The sequence below is a fragment of the Thamnophis elegans genome, chromosome 7 (genome assembly GCF_009769535.1).
Source record: "Thamnophis elegans isolate rThaEle1 chromosome 7, rThaEle1.pri, whole genome shotgun sequence".
Lineage (NCBI taxonomy): Eukaryota > Metazoa > Chordata > Lepidosauria > Squamata > Colubridae > Thamnophis > Thamnophis elegans.
Window position 1 is genome coordinate 50,720,107 of NC_045547.1, and position 16,784 is coordinate 50,736,890.

General features: G+C 38.6%; 1 protein-coding gene across 2 annotated transcripts in view; it reads left to right on the forward strand.

Annotated features, from left to right (window-relative positions):
• Positions 1-16,784, forward strand: part of PPM1H (protein phosphatase, Mg2+/Mn2+ dependent 1H) — a 112,990-nt gene that overhangs the window by 43,071 nt on the left and 53,135 nt on the right. For both annotated transcript variants that reach the window (XM_032221413.1, XM_032221412.1), the window contains exons 2-3: positions 8,017-8,185; positions 9,086-9,430. In XM_032221413.1, coding sequence (XP_032077304.1) covers positions 8,017-8,185; positions 9,086-9,430 — 514 coding nt within the window. The remainder of the gene's footprint in view (positions 1-8,016; positions 8,186-9,085; positions 9,431-16,784) is intronic.

Here is a 16,784-nt window from a genome sequence, read left to right on the forward strand (position 1 = left end):
AAGGCTGTGAATTTCAAAGAGATTCTAACGACTGAGCTCCTCCCTGCCCCTTTCTGCCTAAAAGGGGAGATATCTATAGATCTTTTAGATATACAGACCAGAACTCTGGGGGGAGCTCCGTTGAGCCCCCGATGACGACAGGCTCCTCCCCCGGAAGTCGACTGCCACGCCATTTTTCACAACCACCCGGCCCCAGAAACGATCATTTGTCAAACCAATAACTCTCAAGAAAAAAATCCACCTCACAGTCCAACTGGAATGTGCTCCCTGCCAAATGGAGGTAGACACTGGGTCCGCAATGTCCATCGTATCCTGGAATACTATTAAATGGCTGATGCCTCGACTCTCCAAGAAACGCTTGCAAAACTGCAACTTGACCCTACGGGACTTTCAAACCAGCCTCCCTCAGCAACCAAGAAAGAAACCACTTAACTCCATTTGGCAGAATTAAGAGTATTTTTACTGGTTATGAAAAGATAGCAGCTAAGCAAAGCAAGATCTGAGGCAAAAGTACGCGTAATCATAGATATCAATATGTAACCTAACCCTCTCCCCCTGGTAATCCCATCCCATAGTCCAATCCGCAAATCCCTCAGGTGTCATGTGAGTTCCATCTTCAAAAAGCATCATCAGGTTGGTATGCAGGACAGTTGGCCTTGGCAGGCCCATCCACTATCTCCGGCATGCGCAGTAGATGGTGAGAACAAAACTCCCTTTTTACAATCACTCCTGTACTTAAAACATCTCTTCCAAAATACCATGCCTCCCCCTCCCCATTTCAATGGCAGCCAAAATCAAGTAGCAAAACAGGCTGACATCCGGCTGTCCTTCAGGAAAAGAAGTCATCCCTGCAAGAAAATAAAACAATAGAAACAAGATAACATAAGAAATGTACATGTCAAATAGGATCAAGGTTTATCAGGGTACTTAGAGTAGAATTTCCGCAAGAGTCTAGGAGCCCTAACATGGGATTTATCAACCCACTCAGCTTGGGAGGGGGAAAAATGTTTCCAGGAGACTAGATACTGAATTCGATTCCTATGTTTCCTGGAGTCCAAGATTTCTTTAACCTCAAAATGTTGCTCTCCTTCAATTAGAAGAGGGGCAGGGGGTGCAGGTAGGGGTGCACGAAAAGAAGAAGTGTGTTCTGGTTTCAAGAGGTTCACATGAAACAGGATAAATCTGGTTAAGATGCTTTGGTAATTCTAATCGTACAGAAACAGGATTAATGATTTTCACTATAGGGAATGGACCGACATACTTTGGCCCCAGTTTCTTTGATTCCTGGGTGGTTTGGATCAACTTGGTGGACAAAAACACCCGATCTCCTACTTTGTACTCACTTTGCTTCACCCTCTTTTTGTCAGCCTGTTTCTTGTGCACCCGGTGAGCAGCCTCCAACGCTTTGCGGGTCATGGGCCAAATTTGGCAAAGCTGGTCACTCCACTCGAAGAGGAACAAAACTTTTTTTTTGAGGTAATTCAGGAATCGGTACAAAGTCCTGTTCAAACACAACCCTAAAAGGGGTCAAGCCGGTACTGCTGTGCACAGAGTTGTTGTATGCCACCTCAGCATGTGGTAACAGTTCAGCCCAGTTATCTTGCTGATAATTGATGAAACACTGGAGGTACTGTTCCAAAACAGAATTAGTCCGTTCACAAGCTCTGTTAGTCTGAGGATGGTGGGTGGAGCTTAGTCCCTGGGCGGAGCCAATTAACTTCAGAAACTCCTTCCAGAAAAGGGAGGTGAACTGGACCCCCCTATCCGAAATTATGCGTCCAGGTATTCCATGCAATCGGTATACATGTGATATAAACAACTTAGCTAACATCTTAGCTGATGGGATTTTGGAACAGGGTACAAAATGAACTTGTTTGGAAAAGAAGTTGGTGATAACCCAAATCACGGTATTTCCTAGACTCTCTGGTAATTCGACAATGAAATCCATCGATATCTCCTTCCACGGGGCCTCAGGACGGGCCACACCTTGGAGAAGGCCTTGAGGCTTTCCTGGTGGGCGCTTTGTGGCAGCACAAACTGGACAACTGGCTATGTAGGACTCAATGTCTTTTTTCAATGAAGGCCACCAAAATTGCCTCTTAACTAGATGTAGAGTCTGTACACAACCAAAATGGCCTGCCATTCGCGAATCATGGGCCCGTTGAAGAACAATAGCTTTCAGGGTAGCAGGAACATATAATTTAGCCCCTACCCAAACCAGTCCATCATTCATAATACATTCATTTGAATGTTCTTTGAACCAGTCATCGGACTCAAGTCCTTCCTTGAGTTTGCATATGAGGTCTGTCGTGATCTCTAAATTTGAACTGCTTTCGCTTCTGGTAATTACCGGGGCAGCAAGATTTTTCGCTGGGATGACTGGGTGGGCTACGCTCAGTTTCGAGCTGTTGTATTGTGGAAGTCTGGATAAAGCATCAGCCATGAAGTTCTTCCCCTCTGGGATGTACTTGAGGGTGAAGTTGAACCGGTTGAAATGTTGCGCCCAACACATTTGTTTAGGAGATAGCTTATGAGGGGTCTTCAACGCTTCCAAATTTTTATGATCAGTCCATACTTCAAAAGGGTGTTTAGCCCCTTCTAGGAAATATCGCCAGGTCATCAAAGCCCAACTGACTGCAAAAGCTTCTTTTTCCCATATAGCCCATCATCTCTCCATCTCTGTCAATTTGCGAGAGGTGTAAGCGCATGGCTGCAGTTTTCCATCAGCGTTTGTTTGAAGTAATACTGCCCCCACTGCCGCATCACTGGCATCAGCTTGAACGATGATGTCAGCCTCTGTTTTGCTGCTTGCTTTTCGGCTGCCATTGAAACAGGGAGGGGGGGCATGGTATTTCGGTGTGGGAAATATTCTGTGCAGGAGTGACTGTAAGAAAGGAGTTGTATATTATAACCTATGAAATGAAATAATGAATGTATAAAAATGATAAATGTTAAAACACCTGTAACCAAGTGACATGCTCTATGTGATGATGGGTTTTTTTTGTGTGTGTTTTTTATTGTTGTGTGTATGTGTTGTCTATGTAATAAAAATAATTATATATATATATATATATATATATATATATATATATATATATATATATATATATATATATATATATATATATATATATATAAAAGAAAGGAGTTGTTCTCACCATCTACTGTGCATGTGGCAGGGAGGGAATTTCCCGCCAAGGCCAACTGTCCGGCAGACCAACCTGATGATGATTTTTGAAGATGTCTCCCACATGACACCTGTGGAGTAATTGGATTGGATTATGAGCTGGGGTTACCAAGGGGAGGGGAAAGGGTCACATATTGATATCTATAATTGCGTGCGCTTTTGTCTCAGATCCTGCTTTGCTTAGCTACTATTTACTTATAACCAGTAAAAGTACTCTTAATTCTGCAAAATGGAGTTGAGTGGTTTTTTTCTTGGTTACTAGTGAAGCAGCCCTGACATTTAAATGGTGTATCCATATCCGGGTGTTTCAAAACGGGTTCAGCTGCAAAGAGTCACTTCAATTTCTTGAAAGTGGCTTGACACTCCATAGTCCAATTCAAAGGCTTGCCTGGTCTGGGCTTGGCCTCCCCTTTTGACTTTAGCAGATTTGTAATGGGCAGAGCAATGCTGGCGAATGAGGGGATAAATTGACGATAAAAACCTGCAAATCCCCAAAAGCTTTATAATTGTTTGTGGGTGCGGGAGGGGGCCCCCCACTCAGTGACAGCCTGGACTTTTGCTGGGTCCATCTCGATGCCATTGTGGGAGATGCGGTAGCCCAGGTGATCAATTTTTTCCTGATGAAATTCACATTTAGACAATTTGTCATACAGTTCCGTGGCCCGGAGTTTCTTGAGTACTGATCGTACTAATGTCACATGTTCTTCACGTGTTTCTGGGTAAATAAGGATGTTGTCAAGGTAGACCATCACACCCTTGTACAGGTGTTCATGTAAAACTTCATTTATTAATTGCATGAAAACAGCTGGTGCCCCCTGTAGGCTGAATAGGAGTACTCTGAATTGAAAACACCCAAGTGGGCAGTTGAAAGCAGTTTTCCATTCATCTGCCTCTTTTTTTTTAAAAAAAGTTTTTATTTTACACACATAAACACATCAACAAAAACAAACACATGACTTAAGACAACATAGGAACAAGAAGTTCCATCATATATCATACAGCAGTTCCGTATCAGTTTCTTTGCAATTAGTGTTTTCCCTTTCTATACCTTTCTATCTTACATTCATGGTCTCTTTATTCGTTATCCATTTTTATGTACAATTCTATATTTATTTATACTTAGCTATTTATAACCAAATATTGTTTATCTATAATGTGCTATATATTCTTACTATCATTTATTCTCTTACATACAATTCTAGGTATACATTCACATGGTTATTCTTTTTCTTTGCCAATCTTATACTATTGCTATTCCATTTAAGAGACTATAGGGTACAGTTTGGATTGTATTGTTTACCATCCCTAGCGTCTGTTAAGACACCACCTAATTTTCTCTTTCTTTTCTTTTCTCTCTCCCTTCCTTCTCTTCTTCCTTCCTTCTTCCTCTCCTTCCCCTTCTTTCTTCCCTTACCTCTCCCCTACTCTTACCCTCTCTCTTCCCCTTCCTATCCTCTCTTCTTCTCTTTCTTCCCTTCCACCCACTTTTCCTTATCTCTTTCTTCTTCCCTTACCTCTCCTCCAATTTTCCTCTTCCTTTCCTACTATCTCTCCTTCTCTTTCTCTCCCTTCCATCCTCCTCTCCTTTCCCTTCCTTCTTCCCTCCTTTCTCTACTTCCTTCCTCCTCTCCTCTCCTTCCTTCTTCCCTCCTTTTCTTTTTCTATTGTTATAGGTGTCTCTTTCAAATCTCAATTTATGTTTTCTTGGGGATGGTATTTCCACAAACCCATATAATTTCATATCATTTCCTTTTTTCTCTTTCGTTCTACAGTCTATATGCCAGCTATTGTCCTGAATTGATTTCACCATTCTTAACCTTCTTATTTTATTAAACATCTGGGCTCTTTTTTTTTGGGTGCATTCAGTCCATTCAAATTTATCGAGATAATTGTTGTTTCTTGATCCATCTTTAACTGGGGTTGTTTTTTTTACTTCTGGTTTGTAGCTGACTTTTCCCTCTCACCTGTTCCTTCTCTGCTCTCTCTTTCTTGCCTCTGTTCTTCTCTCCTGTTTCTTTCGTTATGTTCTGATGTTTCTTCCTCTTGACCTCCACTTTCCAATTCCTCCTTGCTTCCTTGTTCTATTTCCCTCTTGCGGTATTCTTAATAGAATTTCTGTGCATCCTCTATATTCTCAATCTTGTATCTTTTTCCTTGCCAAGATACTAGAACCCCTTCTGGTACCAACCATCTGTACATTATTCTGTTTTTATTTAACTGGTTTGTTAAGAATTGGTACTGCCTGCCTTGTTCCCGAATTCTTCATGGAATCTGTTTGAGTGTGATCAACTCTTTTCCCTGTAGAGTAATTGTCTCTTCTCTGGTTTTTTTGTACACTTCATCTCTCGTTGTTTTTTTAGCAAATCTTACATGCACTTCTCTCGGGAGTCCATGTCTTCTGGCATAGTTAGTATGCACCCTATAAGCTTCATCAATGTCTCCTCTCAATTCTTGTTTTTTTTTTTTAAGAGATTCAGTGAGAATTTTAATTACTTTTTCTTTCACGTCTTCCTCCTTCTCTTTCGGTATGTTTTGGAATCTTAGGTAGAATGCAGCTCTTTCATTTTCCAGTCGGATTATTGATAGTTCTAATTCTTTATTAAGTTGTTTATATTCCAATTCCATTTTTCCCATCTTCTGGTCTGATTGTTCTATTTTTTCTTCCATACACTGGATTTTCTGTTCATTGATTGTTAAGGCCTTCTGTATCTTTTCAATTTTATCATCTACAATCTTAATAGTTTCTTTCAATTCTCCCATTTCATTTTTCATTTCTTCATGATTCCTCCTTGTTTCTTCATGATTAGTAGTTGTCACTTCTTGGCTTTTCGCCAGTGTCTCTTGTATCATCTGGAGGATTGATTGCATACTCTGCATCATTGAAGCTGGTCCTGCTGTTTCTGCCATCTTTTCACCTTTCTCCAACCCCAACACACTCTCAACTGATCTTTGATTTGATTTGAGGAGGGGGGGTGTTGCTGAGATCACATTGGGTGTAGTTTTTTTCACTAATTTTACTGAAATTGCCATTTTTATCCCCCTATTTATTCTTGCCCACAATTTCATATAAGTTTTACTTTTACTTCTACTTTGTCAGTAATATCTATGATATAAATAATTGTATATTTCAATATTCAACAATAATTAACTGTCCTTAATATCATATTTCAATCCCTAAACATTCCTATGTAGTATTCTATCCTATTTGATTATTTGGTTTTTGGTCTTTACTTAATATATATCATAGATTTATATATTACACTATTATCTTATACCAATAAATGTCTCTCAATTTTATCAATTATACAAGCATTCAATCCTAGTAATTAGTGTCTCTCTCTCTCTCTCTCTCATATATATATATATATATGTATGTATGTATGTATGTATGTATGTATGTATATATATCAGCTTATGTCATCAGAAATTTTCTTATATCAGATTTCAGGGTTCGGATTTACAGTCCACTAGGTGTCACCCTTTCCTCAGTCTCACTGTTAATATCCACGACGCAAAATTCTCTTTCCAATACAGTTCTCTATCTATTGTCTCTGGCACTGTTCCAAGCTCCAAGGCAAATAAATGTCAAATACTTATAAATTCAACAAGCAGCAGAAGGAAGGGTGAGCAGAAAAAGAAAAGGAACTCAGTGTACCAACCCGACTGTTAAACAATCTCTTCTTTGAGCTTTCCAAATCTTTTCAGCAAATATTATTTTCCACTCTACTCCTGTTGTCCATGTCAGATTTTCGTTCTCACTGTGGCTTTCCTTTAGCCTCTTCCGGCTGTCCCTTCCGTCCCAGCGTCTCAGCGTCTCTGCTCCAGTTCTTTTAGGCAAAATTGAGTTGCAAAAACAGCCTCTCTCCCGGCGCCTTCTTTCCAGCTCACCCTCTCTGCCAGTTTCGCGTTGCCTTCTTCTTTGGGTTGTCAGCAATAGTAACAAGTATCCGATTTTCACTGCTTCTCTGTCTATTCGCTTCCTTCTTATGCGGTTGCTATCGTTCTGGTCCTAACCAAATGGCAGGATAGTTCCTCGTCCATTTAGGGGGTTTCTCCTATCCGCAGGAGGATTTGCCTTATCACCCCAGCGTCTACAGAGTATCCCCCTTAATCTGTTGGCCCCTTCAGGATCAACAATGCTCAAAAATGAGCCTAAATGAAGAAATTAGAGTTAGAGGTTAGGAGAGCTTCCTTCCCTCCACTCTAAGCACAGTGACGTCACCATAGGAAGTCCTCATCTGCCTCTTTGATTCTGACTCTGTAGTAGGCCTCTCTTAGGTCCAATTTCGTGAAAATCTTTCCTTTACCCAATTGGGCCAACATATCTTTCATCAGAGGGAAGGGGTAAACATTTTCCATGCATACAGTATTAAGATTCTTGTAATTAATGCAGAGACGAAAGGAGCCATCTTTCTTTTCTCTGAACAACACTGGGGCAGCCACCCGTGGCCTAGCAGGTTCAATAAACCTCTGTAATTCCTCCATTTCGCGTGGGGTCATTGAGTAAATCTGGGGTTTTGGAAGTTTCACCCTGGGGAGGATATCAATGCTGCAGTCTGTTGCGTGGTGAGGTGGTAATTTATCAGAGGATTTTTCACTGAAAAGTCCCTTAGTAGTAACTGCAACTAAGTGGGTCTCTCTCAAATCTGAGTTCCCTTTGCCCAGGAATTACTGTAAATCCTAAAATGTTATTTCTTTCATGTGTTATAAATTTTGTAAATTGAAGTTTTGTTAAATGAGGCATTTAAATTCCAAGGAGTTAAATACATACAAAGAACAAATTAGTTTTTTAAAAAAATATTCTTTTGATTGTTCCTTTTTCTTCACAGAGTGATCAATGCAGGGAAAAGTACACATAATGAGGACCAAGCAAGTTGCGAAGTGCTTACGGTGAAGAAGAAAATTGGAACAACTAATTCAACACCAAACAGAAATTCCTCTAGTAAGCGGAGATCGTCATTGCCCAATGGGGAAGGATTGCAGTTGAAAGAGAATTCAGTAAGTCTCTGTATCTTTTCAGTGATTCAGCCAATTGGTTCACCTATAAACATTTTGGTATAAGAACACACACACACACATACACATACACACACACACACACACACACACACACACACACACACACACACACAACACAGTGTTTTCTTAACAAGTTTATCTTCTTTCCTAAAATGTGAGCAATACTGCTGTGAAACATACTACTAGAGGGCACTGTTACTTTGCAAGTCAAAGCATTTTGTTTGTTAGTCCATACTACAAGTCTGAAATGATGAAACTGAATAAAGTAATCATACCATAAATATTGTTATACTAAAAGTGTAATAATGCACAATTATATGCTGCTGGAGGTGAGAATTCCTCCACCCTAAAGCATTTGTTTTATCTGTGTGGTAAAGATCTTCCTGTGTGCTGTATTAATAGGTAGCAATACAAGTGAGACATTCTAGATGGGGCGTTTAGACTTATTAGTGAAAGTTCCTTAAAAGCTTAATGAGTTTTTAAGGAAAAGATTGTCCTGGATTCTTGATAAACCTGTATGAATTGGATGTGAGCCAAATGCAATTGATCATTCAACTTGAACAAATGTGCTGAGCTGATTTGAGAGTTTAAAATTAAATTTCCAAATTATATGTAGAAATATTCATATCTATGCAAAATAAACTGCTATTGTCGATAAGAAAAACTTTGAATATTTTTCAAAGTTTGTTCACAAACTGTTTTTGTACAAACAGAAAACAAAGTAGATTGTAGAGCTAAGATCAAGATTTATGTTATGCTTAGATTCTCCCCATATATTCTCCTCCCTCAAAACTATTTCAATGTATAAACCTGCTTTTATTCTACTAATGGGAGAGCCACAATGAAATATTTCCTAAAAATACTTCTTTCCTTAAACAGGAATCGGATAGCATCTCTTTTCATTATTGGTCATTATTTGATGGCCATGCTGGATCTGGAGCAGCTGTGGTAGCCTCCAAGTTGCTGCAGCATCACATTGTAGAGCAGTTGCAGGAGATTGTGGACATCCTGAAAAACTCTGCTGTTCCACCGCCAACCTGCTTGGGGGAAGAGCCAGAAAGCATGAATGCCAACATCAGAACTCTAACCCGGGCAGCCTCATTGAGAGGAAGTGTTGGAGCTCCCGGTTCACCTGGCACTCCACCTACTCGCTTCTTTACAGAAAAGAAGATCTTGCAGGAATGCCTTGTCATGGGAGCCATTGAAACTGCATTCAGGGAAATGGTAAGTATACTTTGGTACTTCAGGCAATCATTTTGCATTCAAAATGGAGTATTTCAAATTGAAAAAGTTTCAAAACTCTTTTCACCTTCCTATCTATTCCATTATTATCACTAATCTTTATCAACATCATCTTCATCCATTATGTACACTCATTCTGAAGTCTCTGCGGATTAACACTGCTATAGTTAGAACATTTCAATAATTTTAAGGTTAAAAATGTATCTTTTCCTTAAATTTGATATATCTGTTGCCAGTTTCTTTCCCTCCTACCCTTCAAAGTTAGGGAAAAGTTCATAATAGAATTTTGAGCGGAGTTCCAATGAAGAGATATATGAAATGGGATATATATGTTCCATAGAAAAAGGAGGCCAACCCTTTATAGATTTTGTAAAACTCTTCCTCTTTTGTCCTTTTGGCTTTTAATCATTGAATGACATCCAATAATTAGGACCTGAAATTATTTTAAAGTTAGAAGTGTTAACATCAACATAGATTAGATTATTCCCCCTTCATATTGCTGCAAAATATTTTACACACACACACACACACACACACTTAAAGTTATTTAACACTACTTGATAGTTCTAGAATAATACTGAACTGTACATAAAAAACATGTTATATGAGGAATTTAATTTAATACAAAATTTTGCAGAAAGAAATTTGATAATATTTGATGTCACTATATGATGGATTTTCTTTGTATCAGGTTTTTAGACAATGGGTATATCTAGAAATCTGCAGATTTGCATATGGATCCAAAGGTGATGTTATTGAATAATAACTACCAAAGACTACATTTTAATTTTGGTCCTAGATTAACATGTGTTAGTAGAAAAATGTTTCCACTAATGTAAAATCGTTGTCCTCACTGCCCTTCATGTGCTGGTAGAACTCCCAGTATTAGTTCTTTTTCATTTTGGAAGGCCCAAAGCTTTTAGATCGAATCTGTAGATTCTGACCTGATTAATAGACTGACAAGGTAGAACAGGTTCAGTTTTATAAAATTGGAGCATCTGTATTTTGCTTAGTTGAATCATAATCATTTTTTCTCATTAGAACCCCATAATGACAAAGTAAAAACAGAATTTTAGAAATGTCTATAAATTTATTTTTAAAAAACTGATATATCACTGTCAGACCTGCAAGCCATCTTTTCTTTTGGTTTGGATTTCAGGTCTGCCACACTTTCTACTGTGGGAAAATGGGAGGGGGGATATAGGGAGCTGGGTGATGTGTAGCCATAATAACATTCTTCTTAGAAAATCAAGGTCGGTTTTTTTCTTTGCACCTGGCTAGATGTGGATGGGAGGAGTCTGTCTTCATGGCAGTGAAAGATTGGACCATGTGATGAACTTGTGAGTGTTGGGGCAGGATCTTGAACTTTCAACTGGGTGGGAAAACTTGGAAGTTCTCACCTTCAGATTTTCCCAGATGTGCCAACATGACAGCTCTAATAAAGTGGGATTTTAAGGAAACACAAGCCTCGGAGTTTTATTTCGTTGGGGGTGTTTTTTTGGATCCCTGACAATCACACTGGCATAAACATTCAGATCCTTTACAACAATTCTTGAAATTTAGCTCTGGTGCCCTCCATTTCTCTTAATAGTTGCTGACATATTCCTACACCTTGATTGGAGCCCACCTGTGGTAAATTAAATTGATTGGACATGAGTTGGAAAGGCATACATCTCTCTATAGAAGGCCTCACCATTGACAATGCATATTGTAACAGAGCAAAAGCCATGAGGTCAAATGATCTTTCAGCAGAGCTCAGAGACAGGATTATTGCAAGGCATAGATCTGGAGAAGGCTACAATAAAATTTCTTGCTGCACTGAAGGTTCCTAAAAGCACAATGGCCTCCATAATTCTCAAATGGAGGAGGTTTGGCACAGCCAGGACTTTTCCAAGAGCTGGTTACCCAGTCAAACTGAGCAAAAAGTAAGAAAAGTACCAAGAATCTGATGGTCACTCTGACTGAGTTCCAGAGATCCTGTGGAGATGGGACAGAATTCTAGAAGGACAACAATCACTGCAACCCTCCATGGATCTGGGCTTTATTACAGAGTGGTTTGATGGAAGCCTCTTCTCAGTGCAAAACACATGAAAGCTTGCTTGGAGTTTGCAAAAAAGCATCTGAAGGACTCTGAGACTGTGAGGAACAAGATTCTCTGGTCTCATGAAACCAAGATTGAACTGTTTGGCTTCAATTCTAAATGTTATGTCTAGAGGGTACTGGGCACCACTCATTACCTGCCCATCATCATCCCAACAGTGAAGAATGGTGGTGACAGCATCATGCTGTGGGGTGTTTTTCAGCAGCACGGATTGGAAGCCTGGTCAGGATTGAGAGAAAACTGAATGGAGCAAAGTACAGGCATATGCTCAATGAAAGCCTGTTCCACAGTGGTCAGGACCTCATATTGGGCTGAAGGTTCACTTTCCAACATGACAACGATCCTAAGCATGCAGCCAAGGCAATGGCCTAGGTACAACTTTGTGAATGTCCCAGAGTGGCCCAACCAGAGCTCCCCTATTTTTTTTTAAAATTTTTTTTTTAAAACAAACAAAAACATACATATAACATAAAAAATATAATCAGTTACATATCTATGTAACATGTCGTTTGGTCACAAACATTCGTGCGTCACCGCTTACAGTTGCAAATAAAATAAATAGTTATCAACCCAATATACAGTAATACATTGATTATCATTGTAAATCATATATTCAGTTTACTCTTATAATTTCTTCCTTTTAAACATGTATTCTAAAGATTAAGTTCATATGTATGCTAACTATCTGTTACATCATTGTAAGTCTATTCAATAATAACATATCATTATGGTATCATCTATCTTATTCTGGTATTTCTTTCAGTATATAAAGAAAAGATTCACCAACATTTTTTATTTGTGCATCATTACTTTCAATTATATGTAAAATCATCAAATATCTATCAAATGTATATAAGTACATCTTTATCATTGTATCTCATATATTCAACTACAATTTTTGTTTCTTCATTTTAAACAAAATATTCTAAATATTCAATTCATATATATACCAATATTCCATTACTTTGTTATGAATCTATAGAATATATATTCAATTCATATATATACCTTACATTATTATAAATCTGTAAAATCCATATAAAAGTAATATGTCTTTATAGTGTCTCCTATCACATTCTATTATTACAATTTAAAATTATAATAATTGTATCCATTGATAAAACAAGTCCCAAATCTTATGGAATTGTTCATCTTCTTGTTCTCTAATTTCAAATGTCAATTTACTCATTTCAGCACATTCCATTGTTTTTCAAATAACTTCCTCCTGCGTCGCTATTTTCTCATTTTTCCAATTTTTTTGCAAATACAATTCTGGCTGCCGTTAAAATATTTACGATCAAATATTTCAAGTCTTTATTATATGTATATGGTATAATACCCATTTAAAAAGTCTCTGGTTTAAAGTCTATGCGTTTCTGTGTCATTTTCTCCAACCACATGTGGATTTTAGTCCAATACCTTTTAGCTTCTGTACAAGTCCACCACATGTGGTAGTATGATCCCGGAGTCTGATGACATTTCCAACACTTTTCGGATTTGTTCTTGGACATTCTTGCTATTCTCGTTGGGGATAGATGCCACTTGTAAAACATCTTATACAAATTTTCCTTATAAGCTGTTGACATTGTCATTTTATAATTTTGGGACCACAATTTCTCCCATTTCTCTAATTCAATCCCATGTCCAAAATTTCCCCCCCAAGCTATCATAGGTTCTTTAACTTCTTGTTCTTTTAGTTTAACCTCTAGTAAATGTCCATATAGTTTTTTAGTTACTTTTTCATCAGTACCTGTCAAGATTTTATCTAACTCAGTTTTTTTATCATAAAAACCTTCCATTTTACAGTCTTTGTCATATCTAGATTGTATTTGCATATATGAAAACCAATTCATTTTAATTCCTTCCTGTTTCAGCTCTTGCATAGATTTGAGTTTACCCTCTGCATTCAAAATTTCATCATATCTAACTGATTGTTCCTTTTTGTATGTTATTTGATATGAAAAAGCTTCAATAGTTGATAGCCAGACGTATTTTTAAGTAATGTTGCTTTTTAATCTTCTCCCAATTCAATAACAAAGCCTCCCTTAAGTAATGTCTTCTAAAATAACCCTGTGTTTTAGTACCTTTATACCATAAAAATAGCATGCCATCCCAACAACAAGGCAATAGTCTGGAATTCCTTAGTGTTATCCACTCCTTAACCCACATCAAGCTAGTTCCCTGGGGATATGAGGCATGGGCCTACCAATTGGGTAGGCACATGCCTCCTCTTGTTCTAGCATCTTGTAACGACTTTAATTTTATTCTTGCTTTTCCCCCCCTGCCAAATGAACTTCAATACTATTTTATTTAATTCATCAACATAATTTTTCCCTAATCTAATTGGAATTGTCTGGAACAGATATAAAATTCTAGGTAAAATGTTCATTTTGATTGTAGAAATTCTCCCTATCATTGATAATTGTAAATTTTCCCATTTCATTAGATCAGATGCAATCTGTTGCTTAAGTTTATGATAATTGTTCTCTTTAAGAGTGCTACATCTTGCAGTTAAGTATATCCCTAAATCAGTGGTGGGTTTCAAAAATTTTCGCAACCTACTCCGTGGATGTGGCCTCCTTTGTGGGAGTGGTTTGCCGACCATGTGACCGGGTGGGAATGTCTTGCCAGCCATGTGACCAGGTGGGAGTGGCCTGCTACCCATGTGACCAGGTGGGAGTGGCTTGCTGGCCATGTGACTGGGTGGAAGTGGCTTGCCGGCCATGTGACCGGGTGGGAGTGGCCAAGACGATGTCACTGAATTCTTTGCCCCAATGGATGAACTGCAATAAGATTAAAATAAGTACAAAAACAATAAAAGAGAAGGAAGATGACTGTTCTTGCCAGTCTTCAGTATCACTGATTCCAATGAATGGGCAGCACAAAGAAGAGACACAGAAATGAACTCTTTCATTGCATACACTGCATTGGGATGAAACCAGCACACAAAATAATAGAAAAGGAAAATTACTGTCCTTTTTTGCGTCTTCTGCACACCACCTTACCACTTTGCTCAAACAACCTGCACAAAGGACAGACACAGAAAGCAAGACTTTAATTGCTTGCACTTCACTATCTCAAGGATGAACACAGCACAGACCACACTCAGCAATAAAGACAGCTTATAGAGGAAAGATCACTGGCTTGCCCGTCTTCTGCATACCACCTTATCACTTTGCTCAAACAACCTGCACAAAGGACAGACACAGAAAGCAAGACTTTAATTGCTTGCACTTACACCTTACATAAGAATAACACAATGAAAGAGATACACTCAAGTACTTACTTGTGTTATTGCTTTCCTGGTTGTTGATATCTCCATACTGTTCTTAAGTTTCTAGATTCCTCTGTTGCAGCTTTCCTGGTCTTTATTCATGGATCATCAACCGTGTGGTGGTGCGCTCTGAGCCAAACTTTCACTGCAGGAATTGGGTCCCATCTCTCAACAGGTATGCCAACAACACTTATCACTATCAGATTACTTATGTTTGGAATAATTAGGCGTGTTCTTTACTCTGAACTTATGAGGTTCATTTTTGAGAACCCCTTTTCCGCCTCTGCTGAACTAACAGCAATTGTCCTGACAATATCTGTAGCTTTTCTGATACTGTTAGGAATTTTGTACTTGTCTGGATTTTTCAGCACATTTTCCAAAAAATATCTGTAGTCATTCAAATTAATTTCAAAATTAAAAATACTGCCAAATGCAACCAATGATTCCTCTGCCTCAGACCATGGAATGACTACATCTTCAATGTTCCAGTAATCTGGCTCCAAATATGTGATAAAGTGTAACTTGTTTGCTGCTGGCTACCTGTTCTTAGATGGTCACAATCCATCAGCCTTTTCTTCAAATTGGTGATGATGCTTTCTAAAAATTTTCACAAGGAAGGGCAACAAATCGTTGATTTGGAGCTAAATTGATGTTTTTGAAGGCTTGTATTTTTAGCACTTCCACAAGTTCTGTTTCATATCTGCCCTTTCTCTGCCTAAGCACTTCAAAAGCATTGATTGTTCGCAATACTAACTTTTTGGCCACAATGATATTTTTCTCTCTCCCCTGTAGGGCATTTGACAGAAGAGAAATCTCATTTAGGATGTCGATCATCAGGGCCAAATCCTGCAAAAAATTTAAAATTTCAAAACGGGAAGCCATGCCTGGGAATCTTTCATTGCCCTGAAAAAACTGATGTAGTGCTGGATAAGCATGCCACACAGCTATGGTTGCCCTTAAACTACAGGCAGCCCATCTTGGTCCCAAAACTCTGCCAATCTTCACAATTTCTATGCCCAATTGTTCGGACATTTGGAAGAGGTCATTCTGGCTCTTGCAGGATTTGTGGAAGGTGGTGTGTACTTTATCAAGGAAGATCTTGAGGTAGTTGATCTGCTTCACTTCTCTTCCTCTTAAATATGTTTTATTTCCATTTCATTTCGTACAGTCATATATATACTGTGCATAACCGGGGCATATAACATTGAACAATAAACACAGCCCTCCCTCTTGTCAACAATACCCCCCCAAAATACAAACCCAATATACCACTTTGACCCACCATACACCCTTTCTTTCGCCCCCCTCCAACTTTCGTTCTTCCCTCCAACATTCCCCTCTACCCTACTTCCCCTCCCCCTCTATCACACCTCTCTCCCAATACACTCCCTCCCTTCCTTCTCATTCTCCCTCCAATCCTCTCTCCCACCCTCTCTACCCCTCTTTCTTCTTTCCCTCTACTCCTCCCTTCGGTGTATTTCTACTATCTATCAATATATTCAGCTTGTCCTATTTTTACACTAAAATTAAAGAGCAACAGTATACCAGTGCAATCATGTTACTTTAAAATCTAACACATACTATATTTCCCCCCTCCCCCCTAAGACCCCACCTCCCTTCCCCCCCGACTTCCCAGAGCCCGTACACGGTATAGCTTTTTAACAAATACAGTCTAAAATATATTAAAACAAAGGAGATTAAAGAAAAAAAAAAGAAAGTCAATAAGATCTCTACGTTGAACTCAGCTTCTTGCTGTTACCCAAACTTTAAGCAGTTTAACTTATTCCTAATCTTAAGCATAGGCTATCTGGAATTTCTTAGTCCCATATTTGTTTTGTGTATAGTCAATCCATTTTTTCCAGTCTCGTTTATATCTCTCATTTGAGTGGTCTTTAAGATATGCTGATATTTTAGCCATCTCGGCTAAGTTTGTAACTTTCAATGTCCATTCTTGAGTTGTA